The sequence below is a fragment of the Lagenorhynchus albirostris genome, chromosome 3, assembly GCF_949774975.1.
Source record: "Lagenorhynchus albirostris chromosome 3, mLagAlb1.1, whole genome shotgun sequence".
In the NCBI taxonomy this organism is placed as follows: domain Eukaryota; kingdom Metazoa; phylum Chordata; class Mammalia; order Artiodactyla; family Delphinidae; genus Lagenorhynchus; species Lagenorhynchus albirostris.
Window position 1 is genome coordinate 51,177,395 of NC_083097.1, and position 24,249 is coordinate 51,201,643.

A 24,249-nucleotide genomic window follows, 5' to 3' on the forward strand; every position below is an offset into this window, starting at 1 on the left:
GAGGCAGAAGAATGCATAAGTGACCTGGAAGATAAAATAGTGGAAATAACTACTGCAGAGCAGAATAAAGAAAAAAGTATGAAAAGAACTGAGAACAGTCTCAGAAACCTCTGGGACAACATTAAACGCACCAACATTTGAATTATAGGGGTTCCAGAAGAAGAAGAGAAAAAGAAAGGGACTGAGAAAATATTTGAAGAGATTATAGTTGAAAACTTCCCTAATATGGGAAAGGAAATAGTTAATCAAGTACAGGAAGCACAGAGAGTCCCATACAGGATAAATCCAAAGGGAAATATGCCAAGACACATGTTAATCAAACTGTCAAAAATTAAATACAAAGAAAACATATTAAAAGCAGCAAGGGAAAAACAACAAATAACACACAAGGGAATCCCCATAAGGTTAACAGCTGATCTTTCCGCAGAAACTCTGCAAGCCAGAAGGGACTGGCAGGACATATTTAAAGTGATGAAGGAGAAGAACCTGGAACCAAGATTACTCTACCCAGCAAGGATCTATTTCAGATCTGATGGAGAAAATGAAACCTTTACAGACAAGCAAAAGCTGAGACAGTTCAGCACCACCAAACCAGCTTTACAACAAATGCTAAAGGAACTTCTCTAGGCAAGAAACACAAGAGAAGGAAAAGACCTACAATCACGAACCCAAAACAATTAAGAAAATGGGAATAGGAACATACATATCGATAATTACCTTAAATGTAAATGGACTAAATGCTCCCACCAAAAGACACAGATTGGCTGAATGGATACAAAAACAAGACCCATATATATGCTGTCTACAAGAGACCCACTTCAGACCTAGAGACACATACAGACTGAAAGTAAGGAGATGGAAAAAGATATTCCATGCAAATGGAAACCAAAAGAAAGCTGGAATAGCAATTCTCATATCAGACAAAATAGACTTTAAAATAAAGACTATTACAAGAGACAAAGAAGGACACTACATAATGATCAAGGGATCGATCCAAGAAGAAGATATAACAATTGTCAATATTTATGCACCCAACATAGGAGCACCTCAATACATAAGGCAAATACTAACAGCCATAAAAGGGGAAATAGACAGTAACACATTCATAGTAGGGGACTTTAACACCCCACTTTCACCAGTGGACAAAGCATCCAAAATGAAAATAAATAAGGAAACACAAGCTTTAAATGATACATGAAACAAGATGGACTTAATTGATATTTATAGGACATTCCATCCAAAAACAACAGAATACACATTTTTCTCAAGTGCTCATGGAACATTCTCCAGGATAGATCATATCTTGGTTCACAAATCAAGTCTTGGTAAATTTAAGAAAACTGAAATTGTCTCAAGTATCTGTTCTGACCACAACACTATGAGACTAGATATCAATTATAGGAAAAGATCTGTAAAGAATACAAACACATGGAGGCTAAACAATACACTACTTAATAACCAAGTGATCACTGAAGAAATCAAAGAGGAAATCAAAAAATACGTAGAAACAAATGACAATGGAGACCTGACGACCCAAAACCTATGGGATGCAGAAAAAGCAGTTCTAAGAGGGAAGTTTATAGCAATACAATCCTACCTTAAGAAACAGGAAACATCTCGAATAAACAACCTAAACTTGCACCAAAAGCAATTAGAGAAAGAAGAACAAAAAAACCCCAAAGTTAGCAGAAGGAAAGAAATCATAAAAATCAGATCAGAAATAAATGAAAAAGAAATGAAGGAAACAATAGCAAAGATCAATAAAACTAAAAGCTGGTTCTTTGAGAAGATAAACAAAATTGATAAACCATTAGCCAGACTCATCAAGAAAAAAAGGGAGAAGACTGAAATCAATAGAATTAGAAATGAAAAAGGAGAAGTGACACTGCAGAAATACAAAAGATCATGAGAGATTACTACAAGCAACTCTATGCCAAAAAAATGGACAACCTGGAAAAAATGGACAATTTTTAGAAATGCACAACCTGCCAAGACTGAATCAGGAAGAAATAGAAAATATGAACAGACCAATCTCAAGCACTGAAATTGAAACTGTGATTAAAAACCTTCCAAGAAACAAAAGCCCAGGACCAGATGGCTTCACAGGTGAATTCTATCAAACATTTAGGGAACAGCTAACACTTATCCTTCTCAAACTCTTCCAAAATACAGCAGAGGGAGGAACACTCCCAAACTCATTCTACGAGGCCACCATCACCCTGATACCAAAACCAGACAAGGATGTCACAAGGAGACAAAACTACAGGCCAATATCACTGATTAACATAGATGCAAAAATCCTCAACAAAATACTAGCAAACAGAATCCAACAGCACATTAAAAAGATCATACACCATGATCAAGTGGGTTTATTCCAGGAATGCAAGGATTCTTCAATATATGTAAATCAATCAACGTGATACACTATATTAACAAATTGAAGGAGAAAAACCATACGATCATCTCAATAGATGCAGAGAAAGCTTTTGACAAAATTCAGCATGCATTTATGATAAAAACCCTGCAGAAAGTAGGCATAGAGGGAACTTTCCTCAGCATAATAAAGGCCATATATGACAAACCAACAGCCAACATCGTCCTCAATGGTGAAAAACTGAAAGCATTTCCACTAAGATCAGGAACAAGACAAGGTTGCCCACTCTCACCACTCTTATTCAACATAGTTTTGGAAGTTTTAGCCACAGCAATCAGAGAAGAAAAGGAAACAAAAGGAATCCAAATCGGAAAAGAAGAAGTAAAGCTGTCACTGTTTGCAGATGACATGATACTATACATAGAGAATCCTAAAGATGCTACCAGAAAACTACTAGAGCTAATCGATGAATTTGGTAAAGTAGCAGGATACAAAATTAATGCACAGAAATCTCTTGCATTCCTATACACTAATGATGAAAAATCTGAAAGTGAAATTAAGAAAACACTCCCACTTACCACTACAACAAAAAGAATAAAGTATCTAGGAATAAACCTAACTAAGGAGACAAAAGACCTGTATGCAGAAAATTATAAGACAGTGATGAAAGAAATTAAAGATGATACAAATAGATGGAGAGATATACCATGTTCTTGGGTTGGTAGAATCAACATTGTGAAAATGACTCTACTACCCAAAGCACTCTACAGAGTCAATGCAATCCCTATCAAACTACCACTGGCATTTTTCACAGAACTAGAACAAAAATGCTCACAATTTGTATGAAAACACAAAAGACCCCGAATAGCCAAAGCAACCTTGAGAACAAAAAATGGAGCTGGAGGAATCAGGCTCCCTGACTTCAGACTATACTACAAAGCTACAGTAATCAAGACAGTATGGTACTGCCACAGAAACAGATATATAGATCAATGGAACAGGATAGAAAGCCCAGAGATAAACCCATGCACATATGGTCACCATATCTTTGATAAAGGAGGCAGGAAAGTACAGTGGAGAAAAGACAGCCTCTTCAATAAGTGGTGCTGGGAAAACTGGAGAGCTACATGTAAAAGAATGCAATTAGAACACTCCCTAACACCATACACAAAAATAAACTCAAAATGGATTAAAGACCTAAATGTAAGGCCAGACACTATTAAAGTGTTAGAGGAAAACATAGGCAGAACACTCTATGACATAAATCACAGCAAGATCCTTTTTGACACACCTCCTAGAGAAATGGAAATAAAAACAAAAATAATCAAATGGGACGTAATGAAACTTCAAAGCTTGTGCACAGCAAAGGATACCATAAACAAGGCCAAAAGACAACCCTCAGAATGGGAGAAAATATTTCCAAATGAAACAACTGACAAAGGATTAATTTCCAAAATTTACAAGCAGCTCATGCAGCTCAGTATCAAAAAAACAAACAACCCAATCCAAAAATGGGCAGAAGACCTAAATAGACATTTCTCCAAAGAAGATATACAGACTGCCAACAAACACATGAAAGAATGCTCGACATCATTAATCATTAGAGAAATGCAAGTCAAAACTACAATGAGATATCATCTCACACCAGTCAGAATGGCCAACATCAAAAAATCTAGAAACAATAAATGCTGGAGAGGGTGTGGAGAAAAGGGAACCCTCTTGCACTGCTGGTGGGAATGTGAATTGGTACAGCCACTACGGAGAACAGTATGGAGGTTCCTTAAAAAACTACAAATAGAACTACCATATGACCCAGCAATCCCACTACTGTGCATATACTCTGAGAAAACCATAATTCAAAAAGAGTCATGTACCAAAATGTTCATTGCAGCTCTATTTACAATAGCCTGGAGATGGAAACAACCTAAGTGTCCATCATTGGATGAAGATGTGGCAGATATATACCATGGAATAATACTCAGCCATTAAAGGAAACGAAATTGAGCTATTTGTAATGAGGTGCATGGACCTAGAGTCTGTCATACAGAGTGAAGTAAGTCAGAAAGAGAAAGACAAATAGTGTATGCTAACACATATATATGGAATTTAAGAAAAAAAAATGTCAGAAGAACCTAAGGGTAAGACAGGAATAAAGACTCAGACCTACTAGAGAATGGATTTGAGGATATGGGGAGGGGGAAGGGTAAGCTGTGACGGGGCGAGAGAGTGGTATGGACATGTATGCACTACCAAATGTAGAACAGATAGCTAGTGGGAAGCAGCCACATAGCACAGAGAGATGAGCTCGGTGCTTTGTGACCACCTGGAGGGGTGGGATAGGGAGGGTGGGAGGGAGGGAGACACAAGAGGGAAGAGATATGGGAACATATGTATATGTATAACTGATTCACTTTGTTGTAGGGCAGAAACTGACACACCATTGTGAAGCAATTATACTCCAATAATGATGTAAAAAAAAAAGGACTGGTATCTAGAATATGTAAAGAACTCAACATTCAATACTATGAAATAATGTTTAACATTATTAGCCATCGGGGAAATATAAATTAAAACTACATTGAGATGTAATTGTACATCATCAAAAAGCTAAGATTTTTTAAAACTGACAAAATCAAATGCTGGTGAGGATACAGAGAAATGGGGTCACTCATACATGTTTTGGTAGGGATGTAAAATAGTATAGCCACTGTGGAAAACAGTTTGGCAGTTTATTAAGAAACTAAATATGCAACTACCATAAAACCCAGCAATTGTACTCATGGATAATTATCTAATAGAAATAAAGATTTATGTTTATCCAAATCCTGTTGATAGCAGCTTTATTTGTAATAGCCCCAAACTGGAAACAACTCAGATGTCCTTAAATGGGTGAATGCTTAAACTGTGGTATCCATATAATAGACTACTGTTCAATAATAAAAAGGAACAAACTATTTATAAATATAGCAACCTGAGTGAATCTCCAGAGAATTATAGCTAGTGAAAAAAATACAATCTGGAAAAGTATGGTTTCATTTATAAAACATTTTTGAAATTACAGTATTAGAGAAATAGCAAAATTTTGGTTGCCAGAGATTAAGGACAAGAGGAAAGGTATGGCTATAGAAGGGCAATATGAGTGATCCTTGTAGTGTTAGAAATATTGTGTACATTGATTGTATCAAAATCAATGTCCTGGCTGTGATACTGTAATACAATTTTGGAAGATGAGGGAAACTGGGTAAAGGGTACAAGGAATTCTCTGTATTATTTCTTACAGCTGCATATGAATCTACAATTATCTCAAAATAAAAAGTTAAAAAAAAAGAATTGGCCATATATGTATGGTGCTATTCATTTATACTAATCAACTTTTATATCAATAGCACATTGTTGGGATTACTTGTAGCTTTACAGAAAGTTCTGAAAGTAGGCTGTGTTAATCTTACCAACTTTAGCTCTTTTTCAAAGTACTTTGGCTATTCTAGGTTCTTTACATTTCCACAAGAACTTTAGAATTGACTTGTCAGTGTCTAAAACAGCCTGCTTGAATTTGATTGTAATTAGTTTGAATCTATAAATCAAGTTGGAGAGAACTGACATTTTAATTAATTTATTTTTTAAATTTAATTTTTATTTTATATTGATTTATAATGTTGTGTTAGTTTCAGGTGTACAGCAAAGTGATTCAGTTATACATATAGCCATTCTTTTTCAGATTCTTTTCCCATATAGGTTATTACAGAATACTGAGTAGAGTTCCCTGTGGTATACAGTAGGTCCTTGTTGATTATTTATTTTAATATACAGTCGTGTGTATATGTTAGTCCCAAACTCCTAATTTATCTCCCACCCACCTTTCCCCTTTGGTAACCATAAGTATGTTTTCCAAGTCTGTGAGTCTGTTTCTGTTTTGTAAATAAGTTCACCTGTATCATCTTTTTTGATTCCACATATAAGTGATATACATTTTTCTTTGTCTAACTTATTTCACTTAGTATGATAATCTCTAGGTCCATCCATGTCGCTGCAAATGGCATCATTTCATTCTTTTTTATGGCAGAGTTACATTCCATTGTATACATGTACCACATCGTCTTTATCCATTCCGCTGTCAATGAACATTTAGGCTGTTTCCATGTCTCAGCTATTGTAAATAGTGCTGCAGTGAACGCTGGGGTGCATGTATCTTTTCAAATTGTTTTTTTTCTGGATGTATGCCCAGGAGTGGGACTGCTGGATCATGTGGTAGCTCTAGTTTTAGTTTTTTAAGGAACCTCCACACTATTCTCCATAGTGGCTGTACCAATTTACATTCCCACCAACAGTGTAGGAGAGTTCCCTTTTCTCCACACCCTCTCCAGCATTTATTGTTTGTAGGCTTTTTGATGATGGCCATTCTGACTAGTGTGAGGTGATACCTCATTGTAGTTTTGATTTGCATTTCTCTAAAAATTAGTGATGTTGAGCATCTTTTCACGTGCATGTTGGCCACCTGTATGACTTCTTTGGAGAAACGTCTATTTAGATCTTCTGACCATTTTTTGACTGGGTTGTTTTTTTTGATATTGAGCTGCATGAGCTGTTAGTATATTTTGGAGAGTAATCCTTTGTTAGTCGCTTCGTTTGCAAATATTTTCTCCCATTCTGTGGGTTGATTGTCATTTTGTTTATGGTTTCCTTTGCTGTGAAAAAGCTTTTAAGTTTAGTTAGGTCCCACTTGTTTATGTTTGTTGTCATTTTCATTACTATAAGAGGCAGATCCAGAAGGATACTGCTATGATTTATGTCAAAGAGTGAGAACTAACTTTTAAAAAGATTGAATCTTCTAGTCCATGAATATGGTATATCTTGATTTATTCATTTCTTTAATATCCCTCATCAGTGTTTTGTATGTTTCAGTCTTGCACATCTTTGTCAGATTTATCCTTAAGTATTTCATACTTTTAATGCTATTATAATAGGTATTTTTAAAATTTCAATTTCTGATTTTTCACTGCCAGCATACAGAAATACATTGATTTTTTGCCCATTGATTGATCTTGCATCCTACAACTTGGCTAAACGTAGTTATTAGTTTTAGAACTTTTCTTCTAGGCTTTCTACGTAGATGATCAAGTCATCTGCAAAAAAGACAGTTTTTACTCTTCCTGTTCTAATCTGGATGACTTTAATTTCTTTTTCTTGCCTTATTACATGACTAGAATCCCCACTACAATGTTGAAAATAAGTGGTAGGAATGGACATCTTTGATTTGTTCCTTATGTTACGGAAACATTCAGTCTTTTACCATTAAGTATAGTGTAATCTTTCTGTTTTTTATGGACATCCCGTATCAGGCTGATGAAGCTTCCTTCCTTTCCTAGTGTGCTGAAAATTTTTATAAGAAATGGAAGATGGACTCCCTCAAATAATTTTTCTTAAAATATTGGTTTTCTTAAAATACTACAGATTTTCTTCTTTGGTCTGTTAAAAATAGCAAATTACAATGACTTCTGAATGTAAAACAAATATTGTATTCCTGCAATAAGCTCCACTTGGTCATAATATATTATCCTTTTTATATATTGTTGGATTTGACTTACTAACATTTTATAATTGCTTAGAATTGCTTAAAATTCTCTTTTGAGAGTCTCTGCTTTCCTTGTAATGTCTTTATCTTTTTTTTTTTTAATTTAAAATTAAAAAATTTTTTTTGACTGAGTTGGCTCTTCGTTGCTGTGCGCGGGCTTTCTCTGGTTGCGGCGAGTGGGGGCTACTCTTCGTTGCGGTGCACGGGCTTCTCATTGCAGTGACTTCTCTTGTTGCAGAGCACAGGCTCTAGGCGCGCAGGCTTCAGTAGTTGTGGCACGTGGGCTCAGCAGTTGTGGTGCATGGGCTTAGCTGCTCCGTGGCATGTGGGATCTTCCCCGGGAAGGGCTCGAACCCGTGTCCCCTGCATTGGCAGGCGGATTCTTAACCACTGTGCCACCAGGGAAGCCCCTCTTTATCTGGTTTTGTTATTAGGGTAATGCTGGTCTTATAAGTTTAGTTGGAAAGTATCCCCTCTTTAATTTTTAAAAGATTTTATGTAGAAGTGGTATTACTTCTCCTTTAAATGTTTGGCAGAATTCATGAGAAGCCATTCAGCCATGGCGTTTTCTTTGCTGAAAGTTTTAAAACATTTAACTTCTGTAATAGATGCAGACCACTCAGTTGACCTATTTCTTCTTGAAAGAGTTTTGGTAGTTTGTATCTTTCAAGTAATTTGTCCAGTTTATCCAAGTTGTCCAATTTATTGGCATAAGATTATTCATAATATTCTATTTTAGCATCTGTGTAATCTGTAGTGTTGTTACTTCATTCATTTCTGATACTGGTAATTTATGACTTTTTTTTTTTAACCCATCAGTTTGGATAGTGAATTTTCACTTTTATAGATCTTCTCAAAGAACCAGCTCTTGGTTTCACTCATTTTTCTCTATTGTTTCTCTATTTTCCATTTCACTGATTTCACCTCTGATCTTTATTATGTCCTTTCTTCTGCTTAATTCAGGTTTCATTTGCTCTTCTTTTATGAGTTTAAGGTAGAAGTTGAAGTATTAAATTTGAGATATTTCTTCTCTTCTAATACAGGCATGGAGTGCCATAAATTTGCCTCTAAGGGCTGCTTTAGGGACATCTCATAAATGTTATGTTGTATTTTTATTTTCATACAGTTGAAAAGTACTTTCTAATTTCCTTTGGCTCTTTTTTTTTTCTTTGACCCAATGGGACAAATAGAAGTGTGTTAGGCTACAATTACTTGGGAATTTTCCAAGAAGCTACATGTTATCGATTTCTAATTTAATTTCCTTGTGGCTAGAGAAGATACTTTGCATGACTTGAACACTCAAATTTATTGAGACTTGTTTTATAGCACAGAATAAGGTCTATCTTGGTAGATGTTCTGTGTGCACTGAGAATAAAAGAAAAACTGTGTATTCTGCTGTTGTTGAGTGAGATGTTCTATAAATGTTAAATAGGACAAGTTGGTTGACATACTGGAATGAACACTGTCCTGGGTGGAAGTCATGAAATGGAACACAAATTCTGAGCCTTTAAGTGACTATGGTCAAGCATACCTTTTAAGGAAGAAAAAGGGAGAAAAGCTAGATTGAGGAAACCATTCTCAATGTGAGGTTAGGGGAAAGCTGATGCTAATAAGGAAGCTTCACCAACTATTTCCTGTCCTGGGGGTTATTATATGTTAACTCCCTCCCCTTTCTCCCAGAGCGGATCTGTCCCAGGTCTTCTGATTGAAAATCACCTCTAGAATAAACCACTATTCATGGTGGGAGTGTACTTTATCCTTCAAGATTGATATAATAAGGAAAAAAAGGTCAAGAACCAATAGACTGGATGATCTCTAAGGTAGGAGAGCAGCACATTGTAATGAAAATGGTACAGGACTAGTAGGAAAGAAACCTGGATCACGGTGCTGGCTCTACTGTGACCAGCTATTGACTTTGGAAAGTCACTTGTTCTCATTTTCTTTTTCTACAAAACTGGTTTTTAAACTATTTGTTTTAAAGATTCTTCCTAATTCTAAAGTTTTATGCATCTATTTAAAAAAAAACAGAGCAGTATAGATGAATGGGGTAGAAAGTGTCCTTGTGGAATTAAGGGTTTTAGGCTTTCTGTTCTAGTATCTTTTGTTGTGTTCCTATGTGGCTGGGCTGCTCTCTATTCTGGCACAGCTGTCTTTCTGGGCTCTCTCTTTACTAGCATGCTACAAATTTCCCTTCTTATCATTTCTATTTCCTACACTCCTTGTCTTCCTGTTTTCAGTCTATTCCCGTACTTTGGTAGAACACTTATTCCAGGGCTTTTCTAAGAAAGGGTAAGTGAGAGGCAAATTGTTTTCTGAGATTTTTAATGTCTGACAATGTCTTTATTCTACTTTCACACTTGGTTGATAATTTGGTTGGGTATATCATTCTAATTTGGATACAATTTTCCTTCAAAAATTTGAAAGCATTATCCATATTCTACTAGCTTCCAGTATTGCCTTAGAGAAGTACGAAACTATTCTGACTCCTGATCCTTCATCTGTGTCCTGTTTTATCCTCAACTCTGGAAGTCTGGATTATATCTTTTTGTTTCCTATGATATGATGTTTCATAATGGTGTGCCTTTGTGTGGGTCTGCTTTTACCACTGTGTCTGGTACTTGTTGAACCTTTTCATCTGGAAACTAATTCTTCAGTTCTTAAAAAAAATTTCTGTTTTCTTTTTCTGGGACTCATTTGAATGAAGTATTTCCTAGAATGACCCTTCAATCGTTCTATCTTTTTTCTCTCTTTTTGCTCTTCTTATTTTTCTTCAACTTTATCTTCTAACTCTATCAAGTTTTCCATGTCTGCTTCTTTTTTAATTTTCAAAAGCTCTTTTGTTGCTTTTGTTCTTCTTTATAGTATCTTATTCATGTTTCATGTGTGGTGTATCTTATCTTTCTATGAAACTAAATATTAATGATTTCTGTTTTCTCCCTGTAGACTCGTATTTTTCAAGTTGATTTTTTTCTGTTTTGGTATCTATATTTCATGTGAGACTCTTTCCTCAGAAATTTAGTGCTCCTCATTGTCTAAAAAGCTGACTGGCAGCTTTTAGCAAGCAATGCTTGGAAATCTGGACTTCACTGATAATCTGGTGAGGTCTGGTGAGGCCTTGCCTTTGAAGAATCCCTAATTTCAGTATCCTTATTTCATTCTTCTTAGACTGGGCAGATTTCCCAGAGATGTATCTTCAAATCTTCTGCCTGGGTGATGTATGTCTGGGAACCAAATAGGTGAAGATGGCTAGAAGGCTCTCACCATTCTGTATCTAACCTTTGATTTAACTATCTTCATTTGTGTTTGGTGTGTCCTAGTTTAAAGACCGTTTGCCTTACCTGTCTAGAAAATAGACCTGTGGCAGTCTGCTGAGGCAACAGGGCTTCACAGAGTAGGGAAAGGGAACAGAACATCTAACTACTTCAGGCTTTTAACCAATCCCTGTTTTTAGTCTTACAAATATTCTCAATTCCAGAAATACCCAAGGATACTCGTTATCAAGACTTTAGGGGGTTTTACGGTGTATAATCAGGTTACTTCTCAGCTTTCCCCACTGTTAAAGGGTTGAGCTCTCTTAAAGTGTTCAGCCCATTATCACTAACCCATCTGCTTTTCAGCAAAATTTTTTGACTCTTATTTTCTTTGTCCTTGTGAGTTTATGTCCTTAAAAATTTCTTCTACTACTATTTTAGTGTTGTTTCAGTAGGGAGCAAAAGTAAATATATATCTTTATTTATGTATAAAGATCCTGCTGCATATGGGATCTTAGTTCCCCAACCAGGGATTGAACCCGTGCCCCCTGTAGTGGAAGCACAGATTCTTAACCACTGGACTGCCAGGGAAGTCCCAAAAGTAAGCATTTATATTCAAGCAGCTATCTTTACCCTTAAGCTGTATATACTCATATTTACTGTTACTCTTGTTTGCTTTCTTTGGAACACTATCCCTCTTCTGCCTTCTCAGCTTGTCCTAGTACCCTGGCATTTGACTTTTTCACTTGCCTTCACTGGATATAATATGGAAAGGTTAAAATTTTTTTAAGCATTTATTGTTCTCTGATGATCTAGAATAAGTTTAACCTTTTTTGTATCTCTCTCATGCCATGCCTAAACCCATATACAAATAAGTTTCATTTTGCTTCTGTGTGACAACTACCATATAACATTTTGTAGTTTACAAAATATTTTCACATACAGCATCACATTTTATCCCTAAAAACCCCATTGCAAGGATAGGTTATTTTATACACAAGATGGGAACCAAATGGTTAAACAGTGGTCTGAAATCTGTTCTCTTTTTGAGGGGAAAGGAGAATGTCCCAGGAAAGAAAGAAGGTAACTTGGTCAAATCTCTTCATCAACATGCTAATGACAGACTTCCTGGAAATAAATTATTTGCTAGCCAGAGAATCCTTTTTTGTAGGGGGAGAAGGGGTGTGGCTTAAATAACAGAAATTTATTTCCTCACTGTTCTGAAAGCTAGAAGTCCATGATCAAGCTGTTGGCAAGAGAATCCCTATTTATAAACTGCTTATAGCAGGATGTCTAAGATTGTTTATGGCAAATAATCCTGGAATCTAGGGATTTATGGGGCACAAATCCATAATCCCTGGAAAATGTAACTATGGACATAAAATTGAGATGCTTCATGACCAAAATGACTTTCTTTCGTGTAAGTAATATAGAAACCGTTTGTTAACCTTGGCCAGAGTGGGTACCTGGGATATTGTACTGTAGTCCTGAAACTCTTGCTGCTTTGTCTATGCCTCGTGATCACTTGTATACTTGAAATTACAGTTGACCCTTGAACAACGCAGGGGTTAGGGATGTTGCCCCTCTGTGCTGTCCAAAGTCCAAGTGTAACTTATAGTTGCCCTCCATATATGCGGTTTCTCCATATCCATGGTTCCACATCTGTGGATTCCACCAACCGCAGCTTATATAGTACTGCAGTATGTATTACTGAAAAAAATCTGCATAAAAGTGGACCCATGCAGTTCAAACCCATGTTGTTCAAGGGTCAATGGTATCAGTAAAGCTTGACACTGCTAAGATCTCTGATATGAATGAGTGTGATTTGACAATCCAATCCTTTGTGTTATCCCACAAGGAAACTGAAGTTCAGAGCAGTTAAGTGATTTGCTATAAGTCACATACTAAGAAGTAGCCAAATAGGAATAGAAACCAAATCTTAAATCAGACTCTTTGTACCATGTGATACGTTACAGTGAGATGGAAAAACAAAAAACAAAACAAAACACAATAAAACCTGTGTTGTGGAATCAGAAATAGACTTGCCTGTTGGTTCTATCACTGACCAACTGTTTGACTTTGGGCAAAGTACTTACAATTTCCTTACCTAGGCAGTACTTCTTACATAAGAGGCAAAAGATATCTTAATAACAAATATAATAGAACAATAGATAAACATGACATAATACAATAGAACATTTAGAAACATTTTTAAAGGATGGAGGGGGAAAAAAAGTATTGCTTACTTTTTTCTTGTAATGCTTGCAGTTTATTCAGTTCTTCATTCTCTTCATCACTCTCTTCACTACTTGTGCTGCTGACATCCAAAACTATGTCCCTTTTGGGGTCTACTCGGAGAAAATTGCGGCATTCAAAAGTCAGGTGACCAGCTAAGTAAAACAAACAAAAAAATATGAATGACAAAACTATAGATACATTATATTTTTTGCTGTGTTTGTTCACTAAGCAACAAGTTACAATTTTAGTAATATAATGTTTAGTTTTAACTTTTATTCAGTGGGTGGTAGTTTGCTTTACCTGAATGAAACATTCAGAAAACCTTTTCTTTTCTTTAACAGGGCTTCTAATTCAATAAGCATGCTTTTTGGTTACTTCTTATGGATTCAGGATATTGAATTAATGTACTTACTATGTACTAAAGAAAATATTTTCAACGTTGGATTTTATGTTTTATTCCTTTCCCATATACCTTTTTGCTTCTCAGCTTGACTACTATACTCATGCAATTACACAGCTGTCACCTAATTAAAGGTGCCATAATAACATAATTAAACATGTTCTTCAAAAGAACACCTAAGATTCTAATTCTGACATCATTCAGTCCTTAAAGATTCTCCCTATAAGAAAACTACAACAGGGCTTCCCTGGTGGCGCAGTGGTTAAGAATCCGCCTGCCAATGCACGGGACACAGGTTCGAGCCCTGGTCCGGGAAGATCCCACATGCCACAGAGCAACTAAGCCCGTGCACCACAACTACTGAGCCCACACTCTAGAGCCCACGAGTCACAACTACTGAAGCCCGCGTGCTTTAGAGCCTGTGCTCTGCAACAAGAGAAGCCACTGCAATGACATCCGCGTGCACGGCAATGAACAGTAGCCCCTGCTCACTGCAACTAGAGAAAGCCCGCGCGCAGCAACGAAGACACAATGCAGCCAAAAATAAATTAATTAAAAAAAAACTACAACAGTTATCTACTTATTGCATGATGCAATTAAAAACTCAAATATTATTGAATACAAACACCAAAAAAGTACAGGAGATAAAATCACTAATAATACCTAAGTGCTTATCACCCACATGTTAACATTTTGTTTTATTCACTTAATTTTTTTTTAAAGCGAAAAACTGCATGTGTGTGTGCACATACACATACACAAAGTTGGAGAGCTTGCACCATCCCTTGGAACCCTGCCCCAATCCCATTCCATTCTCTCTTCAGAAGTTGGTATACTGAAGTTGGTGTCTTATCTTTTCAAAATAGCATATTGTATTTTTATTATTTTTTAACATAAACTCAATTATACTTACCTATCATTCTGTAACTTGTTTCTGTCATTCAGTATTATGTTTTGTGATTTATCTATGTTAACATAAGTAGATATAATTATGTGATTTATCTATGTTAACATAAGTAGATATAATTATCTCCTTTTATCTGATGAATAATGTCCCAATATATAAAAATATATTTATCCTTTCTACTACTGATAGGATCTTAGGTTGCTTCTAGTATTTTGCTATTATAAATAATGCTGAAATGCGTAGCGATACACGTCTCTCTGTGCACACATGGCACAGCTTCTCTAAGGCAGTAGCTTTTGAATTCTTTTGACTAGGGCTGACCGATGGTAAAAAGTAACAATGCAACCAAGTATATTCATATATACATTCATATACATATACACACTAACCCACAAAAATTAAAACAAAATTACATGAAGCATTATGACATGTGATATTCAAAAAAAATCAATGCTGATAGAAACCACATAATTGATTTCACAACCCACTAATGATTCACTACAACTCTGTACTAGGATTTATTTCTAGTTCTCTTAATTAAGGGTGAAGGCTTTTGGAAGACCTAGATTTATACAAGAGCATCTCCTAGTAGGGTACCAATCTTGGGTGGGGCCCTGAACCTTGCCTTTATTCCCTGCACCCTGCCGATACATGACTATAGAAGTTCAAGAACCTTGGGTTCAGCAAATACCCTCAAGATTTACCTCCTAGAGGTTCTGCTTTCCTTTGGTTGCTGGCCTCAAAGTATTCTTTAATTCTTTATTTTCTTCTAGCACACTAATCTATCTAATATGTATTGCATATTTTATACAAGTTTCTTACTTGTTTACAAAAGGGTCCAGTCTGCCATACTTTTGGAACCAAGTTTTCTCTATTGTGATTTCTTTCAAATGAATCATTCAGAAGTGTTCTTTTCAGTTTCCAAACATATGGAGCTTTCAGACTATGCTTTTGTTGATTTCTAAATTTATTACACTGTTATCAGAGAGTGGAATCTGTATGACATCAGTTTTTTAGTATTTGCTGAGATTTCTTTTATGGCCTATCATGTAGTAAATTTAGGGAAAAACTTGATATGTATTTTAAAAGAATATACATCACTATTTGTTGACGTCTATTTTGTTCAAATCTCCATCTTACTTTTTTGCGTAATAACTTCTGATAGTATAATTTTAAGTACATTTATCACTATAGATTTGTCAATTTCTCCGTTATTATTAGTTGAATCACATGAAGTTGCAACTTTTGTGAGTAAAACAGCTGATTATCAACAATATTCAACCTAATATCTATCTGCTCTTTTTTCCCCATCCCTTTATTTTAAAATTTTCTATGCAGTTTTTAGTTTTCCAAGTAGTTTCACTAATAATGACATGTAGCTGGACTTACTTTTTTAATTTACTTTGATACCTGACCAATTTTTTATGTTAATTTCTTAGCTTCGACAAAGAGTACCTGCCTCACTGGGGGCAGTATAAATTCACTCCTCATACCTACACAAGGTATAAGTTCAGGTTACCAATTCTCGATTATTCCTTTTCTTCTAATTATTATTTTATAGGAACTTAAACACAGTAAACTTTCTCATCACTTTCCCTAGACAGTAAATGGAATTTTTCTAATTCCTGCTTCACTGTTTTTTTGAGCAATCTGGCTCTAAACAAGAGCCTCCACTCTGGCCATGCTGCCATTCCACAGGGGTCTAAAGCTTCACTCCGTATCCCATAAATGTCTACCCAGTAGGCCCGTGGACCTCATTGTTTCCAGCTATCATTCCCTGCTCTGGCTTTGAGCTCCTTTTCCTTTCCAACACCTGGGGATTTCCCTTTTTCACCTGGGTTATTTTTATTTTTGTTGTTACTCTATTTTTCTCCAGTATCTCTCTGTTTTTGGAGCAGAAAGGAGGACTTTCTATGTTGCTTCAGCTTGCCATTCTGATCAGAACTCCTGATGATACAATTTTTCCTTTACTTAACCTAGCTTTGCATCCAAACACCTTATATTGTAATAAATATTTCATATAAACAAAATACTTAATAACCACACTGGCAGCAGTCTGTCTCACACCCATTTTAGCCTTACTTCAATGAAACTGACCCTAAACTGATAATAAGACAAGTTGCTTGTGAACAAACTTAGAAAATTATTCCAAAATATAGTTCTTGTGACCTCTTTTCTACATAGACTCTCAGGAGACAATGAGCAGAAAATTCTTTAAAAAAGAAAAAAAAACAGGCTGTGGACCTGTCTGGACACGGTGACTTCCAGCAGGTCCCGCCTCAGCCATGTTCTCCTGCCAGCAGCTCCCACCCCCCGGGGCCAACATCCTCTCCATGTTTGTTTATTGGTTATTTATTTATTATTTTTGGCTGCGTTGGTTCTTTGTTGCTGTGTGCAGGCTTTCTCTAGTTGAGGCGAGCTGGGGGCTACTCTTTGTGGTGGTACGTGGGCTTCTCATTGCAGTGGCTTCTCTTGTTGCAGAACATGGGCTCTAGGTGCACGGGCTTCAGTAGTTGTGGCACGTGGGCTCAGCAGTTGTGGCATATGGGCTTAGTTGCTCCACAGCATGTGGGATCTTCCTGGACCAGAGATCGAACCCATGTCCCCTGCATTGGCAGGTGGATTCTTAACCATTGCACCATCAGGGAGGTCCTCAGCAGAAAATTCTTAGATGACCAGAAACTTAAATTTTGACCACAGATATGTAGAGACATTTCAAGTTATAACATTTTAGTAGCTGACTGTAAAGAGTAACCTGGCTTTTTCAGAAATGGAAAAGCCAATCCTTAAATTCATACAAAAATGTGAGGGACCCTGAACAGCCAAAACAATCTTGGAAAAGAATAAAGGTGGAAGACTCATATTTCCTGATTTCAAAACTTACCACAAAGCTATAGTAATCAAAACAGGGTGATAGTGTCATAAGGATAGTCATATAGACCAATGGAATAGAATTTAGAGTCCAGAAATACACCCATACATATATAGCCAATTGCTTTTTGACAAGTGTGTCAAGTCTATTCAGTGGGGAAAGAACAGTCTCTTCAACAGATGGTGCTGGGACAACAGGATTTCCACATGTAAACGAATGAAGTTGAACTCCTCACCTCACATCGTATGCAAAAACTGACTGAAAATGGATTAAAGACCACAACAATATAAGAGCTAAAACCATAAAACTCTTAGAAGAAAGTATGGGGTAAATCTTCTTTAACTTGGATTTAGCAATGGATTCTCACATATAAAACACCAACAGCACAAGTAACAAAAGATAAAACTGATAAGTTGGATTTCATCAAAATTTAAAACATTTGTGCAAAGAAATTATTATGAAAGTGAAAAAAACAACCTACAGAGTGGAAGAAAAGATTTGTAACTTATATACCTGATAGCGTTAACTATTTAGTATATATACAATTCCCGCAACTCAAGAAGAAAAAGACAACTCAATTAAAACATAGGCAAAGAAACTGAATAGACATTTCTCCAAAGAAGATATACAAATGGCCAGTAAGACCATGAAAAGATACTCAACATCATTAGTCTTTAGAGAAATGCAACTGAAAACCATGAGATATCCCTTCACATCTATTAAGATGGCCACAATTTTTAAAAAAGAAAAGACAAAGGAAAATAAGTGTTGGCAAGAATGTGGAGAAACTGAAACTCTTGTACATTTCTGGTGGGAATATAAAATGATGGAGCTGCTGTGGAAAACAGTCTGGCAACTCCTCAAGAAGCTGCACACAGATGACCCTGCATTCCACTCCTAGGTATATACCCAAAAGAATCAAAAATGGGGACTCAGACAGACACTTATACAACAAAATTCATTGCCCATTAATCACAATAGTCAAAAGGTAAAAATAACCCAAGTGTCTATCAATAGATGAATGGATAAAGAAAATGTGGTGTATCCATACAATGAAATACCATTCAGCCATAAAGAGGAATAAAGTTATGATACATGCTACAACATGAATGAACTTTAAAAACACTGTGCTAAGGGAAATAAGCCAGACACAAAAGGACAAATACTATATGATTCGACTTACATGAAATATCTAGAATGGCCAAATTCATAGAGATAGAAAGTAGATTAGAGGTTACCAGGGTCTGGGGGAAGGGAGGAGTGGGGAGGTACTGCTTAAGGTTTATAGAGTTTCTATTTGGGGTGATGAAAAAGTTTTGTAATAGGGGCGATGGCTGTACAACACTGTGAATGTAATTAATGCCACTGAATTGTATACTTAAAAATGGTTAAAATGGCACATGATGTTATATGTATTTTACCAAAATTTATTTATTTATTTATTTATTTCGTTACGCGGGCCTCTCACTGTTGCGGCCTCTCCTGTTGTGAAGCACAGGCTCTGGACGCGCAGGCTCAGCGGCCATGGCTCACGGGCCCAGCTGCTCCGTGGCATGTGGGATCTTCCCAGACCGGGGCACGAACCCGTGTCCCCTGCATCGGCAGGCGGACTCTCAACCACTGCGCCACCAGGGAAGCCCCCACAATTTATTTTTGAATTTTATTGTATTTATTTTTTTATACAGCAGGTTCTTATTTGTTATCCATTTTATACATTATTAGCATATATATGCCAATCTCAACCTCCCAATTCATCCCACCACCTCCCCCCCGGCCTCTTTCCCCCCTTGGTGTTACATACATTTGTTCTCTACATGTATGTCTCAATTTCTGCCCTGCAAACTGGTTCATCTGTACCATTTTTCTAGGTTCCACATATATGAGTTAAAATACGACATTTGTTTTTCTCTTTCTGACTTACTTCACTCTATATGACTGTCTCTAGATCCATCTACATCTCTACAAATGACCCAATTTTGTTCCTTTTTATGGCTGAGTAATACTCCATTGTATATATGTACCACACCTTCTTTATCCATTCGTCTGCTGATGGGCATTTAGGTTGCTTCCATGACCTGGCTATTGTAAATGGTGCTGCAGTGAACATTGGGGTGCATGTGCCTTTTTGAATTATGGTCTTCTCTGGGTATATGCCCAGTAGTGGGATTGCTGGGTCATGTGGCAATTCTATTTTTAGTTTTTTAAGGCACATCCATACTGTTCTCCAGAGTGGCTGTATCAATTTACATTCCCACCAACAGTGCAAGAGGGTTTCCTTTTCTCCACACCCTCTACAGCATTTGTTGTTTGTAGATTTTCTGATGATGCCCATTCTAACTGGTGTGAGGTGATTCCTCATTGTAGTTTTGATTTGCATTTCTCTAATAATTAGTGATGTTGAGCAGCTTTTCATGTGCTTCTTGGCCATCTGTATGTCTTCTTTGGAGAAATATCTATTTAGGTCTTCTGCCCATTTTTGGATTGGGTTGTTTGTTTTTTTAATACTGAGCTGCATGAGCTGTTTATATATTTTGGATATTAAGCCTTTGTCCATTGATTCGTTTGCAAATATTTTTCTCCATTCTGAGGGTTGTCTATTTGTCTTGTTGGTAGCTTCCTTTGCTTTGCAAAAGCTTTGAAGTTTCATTAGGTCCCATTTGTTTATTTTTGTTTTTATTTCCATTACTCTAGGAGGTGAATCAAAAAAGATCTTGCTGTGATTTATGTCAAAGAGTATTCTTCCTATGTTTTCTTTAAGAGTTTTATAGGGATCAGTTTTACATTTAGGCCTCTAATCCATTTTGAGTTTATTTCTGTGTATGGTGCTACGAAGTGTTCTAATTTTATTCTTTTACATGTAGCTGTCCAATTTTCCCAGCACCAGTTATTGAAGAGGCTGTCTTTTCTCCATTGTATATCCTTGCCTCCTTTGTCATAGATTAGTTGACCACAGGTGTGTGGGTTTATCTCTGGGCTTTCTATCTTGTTCCATTGATCTCTATTTCTGGTTTTGTGCCAGTACCATACTGTCTTGATTACTGTAGCTTTGTAGTATAGTCTGATGTCAGGGAGTCTGATTCCACCAGGTCAGTTTTTTTTTTTTTTCTTCAAGATTGCTTTGGCTATTCAGGGTCTTTTTTGTCTCCATACAAATTTTAAGATTTTTTTGTTCTAGTTCTGTAAAAAATGCCATTGGTAATTTGACAGGGATTGCACTGAATCTGTAGATTGCTTTGGGTAGTATAGACATTTTCACAATATTGATTCTTCCAATCCAAGAACATGGTATATCTCTCCATCTGTTTCTATCACCTTGAATTTCTTTCATCAGTGTCTTATAGTTTTCTGCATACAGGTCTTTTGTCTCCCTAGGTTGGTTTATTCCTAGGTATTTTATTCTTTTTGTTGCAGTGGTAAATGGGAGTGTTTCCTCAATTTCTCTTTCAGATTTTTCATCATTAGTGTATAGGAATGCAAGAGATTTCTGTGCATTAATTTTGTATCCTGCAACTTCGATTAGCTCTAGTAGTTTCCTGGTGGCATCTTTAGGATTCTCTATGTATAGTACAATGTCATCTGCAAACAGTGACAAGTTTTACTTCTTCTTTTCCAATTTTTATTCCTTTTATTTCTTTTTCTTCTCTGATTGCCATGGCTAAGACTTCCAAAACTATGTTGAATAATAGTGGTGAGAGTGGACATCCTTGTCTTGTTGCTGATCTTAGAGGAAATGCTTTCAGCTTTTCACCATTGAAAGGGATGTTTGCTGTGGGTTTGTCATATATGGCCCTTATTATATTGAGGTAGGTTCCCTCTATGGCCACTTTCTGGAGAGTTTTTATCATAAATGGGTGTTGAATTTTGTCAAAAGCTTTTGCTGCATCTATTGAGATGATCATATGGTTCTTCTTCCTCAACTTGTTAATATGGTGTATCACATTAATTGATTTGTGTATACTGAAGAAGCCTTGCATCCCTGGGATAAATCCCACTTGATCATGGTGGATGATCCTTTTAATGTGTTGTTGGATTGTGTTTGCTAGTATTTTGTTGAGGATTCTTGCATCTATATTCATCAGTGATAGTGGTCTGTAATTTTCTTTTTTTGTAGTATCTTTGTCTGGTTTTGGTATCAGGGTGATGGTGGTCTCATAGAACGAGTTTGGGAGTGTTCCTTCCTCTGCCGTTTTTTGGAAGAGTTTGAGAAGGATGGGTGTTAGCTCTTCTCTAAATGTTTGACAGAATTCCCCTGTAAGCCATCTGGTCCCAGACTTTTGTTTGTTGGAAGATTTTTAATCACAGTTTCAATTTCATTACTGTGATTGGTCTGTTCATATTTTCTATTTCTTCCTGGTTCAGGCTTGGAAGGTTATACCTTTCTAAGAATTTGTCCATTTCTTCCAGGTTGTCCATTTTATTGGCATAGAGTTGCTTGTAGTAGTCTCTTAGATGCTTTGTATTTCTGTGGTGTCTGTTGTAACTTCTCCTTTTTCATTTCTAATTTTATTGATTTGAGTCCTCTCCCTCTTTTTCTTGATGGGCCTGGCTAATGCTTTATCAATTTTGTTTATCTTCTCAAAGAACCAGCTTTTAGTTTTATTGATCTTTGCTATTGTTTTGTTTGTTTCTATTTCATTTATTTCTGCTCTGATCTTTATGATTTCTTTCTACTAAGTTTGGGTTTTGTTTGTTCTCTCTCTAGTCCCTTTAGGTGTAAGGTTCGATTGTTTATTTGAGATTTTTCTTGTTTCTTGAGGTAGACTTGAATTGCTATAAACTTCCCTCTTAGAACTGCTTTTTCTGCATTCCAAAGGTTTTGGATCATTGTGTATCCATTGTCATTTAGCTCTATGTATTTTTTGATTTCCTCTTTGATTTGTTCAGTGATCTCCTAGTTATTTAGTAACATATTGTTTAGCCTAATGCGTTTGTGTTTTCTACGTTTTTTCCCCTGTAAATGATTTCTAATCTCATAGCGTTGTGCTCAGAAAAGATGCTTGATATGATTTCAATTTTCTTAAATTTACTGAGGCTTGATTTGTGACCCAAGATGTGATCTATCCTGGAGAATGTTCTGTGTGCACTTGAGAAGAAAGTGTAATCTGCTGTTTTTGGATGGAATGTCCTATAAATATCAATTAAATCTATCTGGTCTACTGTGTCATTTAAAGCTTGTGTTTCCTTATTAATTTTCACTTTGGATGATCTGTCCATTGGTGTAAGTAAGGTGTTAAAGTCCCCCACTATTATTGTGTTACTGTCGATTTCCTCTTTTATAAGCTGTTAGCATTTGCATTATGTATTGAGGTATTCTTATGTTGGGTGCAAATATATTTATAATTGTTATATCTTCTTCTTGGATTGATCCCTTGGTCATTACGCAGTGTCCTTCCTTGTCGCTTGTAACATTCTTTATTTTATAGTCTATTTTATCTGATATGAGTATTGCCACTCCAGCTTTCTTTTGATTTCCATTTGCATGGAATATCTTTTTCCATCCCCTCACTTTCAGCCTGTATGTGTCCCTAGGTCTGAAGTGGGTCTCTTGTAGATAGCATATATATGGGTCTTGTTTTTGTATCCATTCAGCAAGCCTGTGTCTTTTGGTGGGAGCATTTAGTCCATTTACATTTAAGGTAATTATCGATATGTATGTTCCTATTCCCATTTTCTTAATTGTTTTGGGTTCGTGATTGTAGGTCTTTTCCTTCTCTTGTGTTTCTTGCCTAGAGAAGTTCCTTTAGCATTTCTTGTAGAGCTGGTTTGGTGGTGGGGAATTCTCTTAGCTTTTGTGTGTCTGTAAAGCTTTTGATTTCTCTGTCAAATCTGAATGAGATCCTTGCTGTGTAGAATATCTTGGTTGTAGTTTCCTCCCTTTCATCACTTTAAATACATCATGCCACTCCCTTCTGTCTTGTAGAGTTTCTGTTGAGAAATCAGCTGTTACTCTTATGGGACTTCCCTTGTATACTATTTGTTGTTTTTCCCTTGTTGCTTTCAATAGTTTTTCTTTGGGGGCTTCCCTGGTGGCGCAGTGGTTGAGAGTCCACCTGCTGATGCAGGGGACACGGGTTCATGCCCTGGTCCGGGAAGATCCCACATGCAGCAGACGGCTGGGCCCATGAGCCATGTCTGCTGAGCCTGTGCGTCCGGAGCCTGTGCTCTGCAACGGGAGAGGCCACAACAGTGAGAGGCCCGCGTACTATAAAAAAACAAACAAACAAAAAAAGTAGTTTTTCTTTGTCTTTAATTTTTGTCAGTTTGATTACTATGTGTCTCGGTATGTTTCTCCTTTGGTTTATCCTTCCTGGGACTCTCTGCGCTTCCTGGACTTGGGTGGCTATTTCCTTTCCCATGTTAGGGAAGTTTTCACCTATAATCACTTCAAATATTTTCTCGGGTCCTTTCTCTCTCTCTTCTCCTTCTGGGACCCCTATAATGCAAATGTTGTTGCGTTTAATGTTGTCCCAGAGGTCTCTTAGGCTGTCTTCTTTTCTTTTCATTCTTTTTTCTTTATTCTGTTCCACAGCAGTGAATTCCACTATTCTGTCTTTCAGGTCACTTATCTGTTTTTCTGCCTCAGTTACTCTGCTATTGATTCCTTCTAGTGTATTTTTCATTTCTGTTATTGTATT

At 36.5% G+C, this 24,249-nt stretch overlaps 1 protein-coding gene across 2 annotated transcripts in view; it reads right to left on the reverse strand.

Annotated features, from left to right (window-relative positions):
- Positions 1–24,249, reverse strand: part of SREK1IP1 (SREK1 interacting protein 1) — an 84,866-nt gene that overhangs the window by 42,882 nt on the left and 17,735 nt on the right. For both annotated transcript variants that reach the window (XM_060143002.1, XM_060143003.1), the window contains exon 3: positions 13,444–13,587. In XM_060143002.1, coding sequence (XP_059998985.1) covers positions 13,444–13,587 — 144 coding nt within the window. The remainder of the gene's footprint in view (positions 1–13,443; positions 13,588–24,249) is intronic.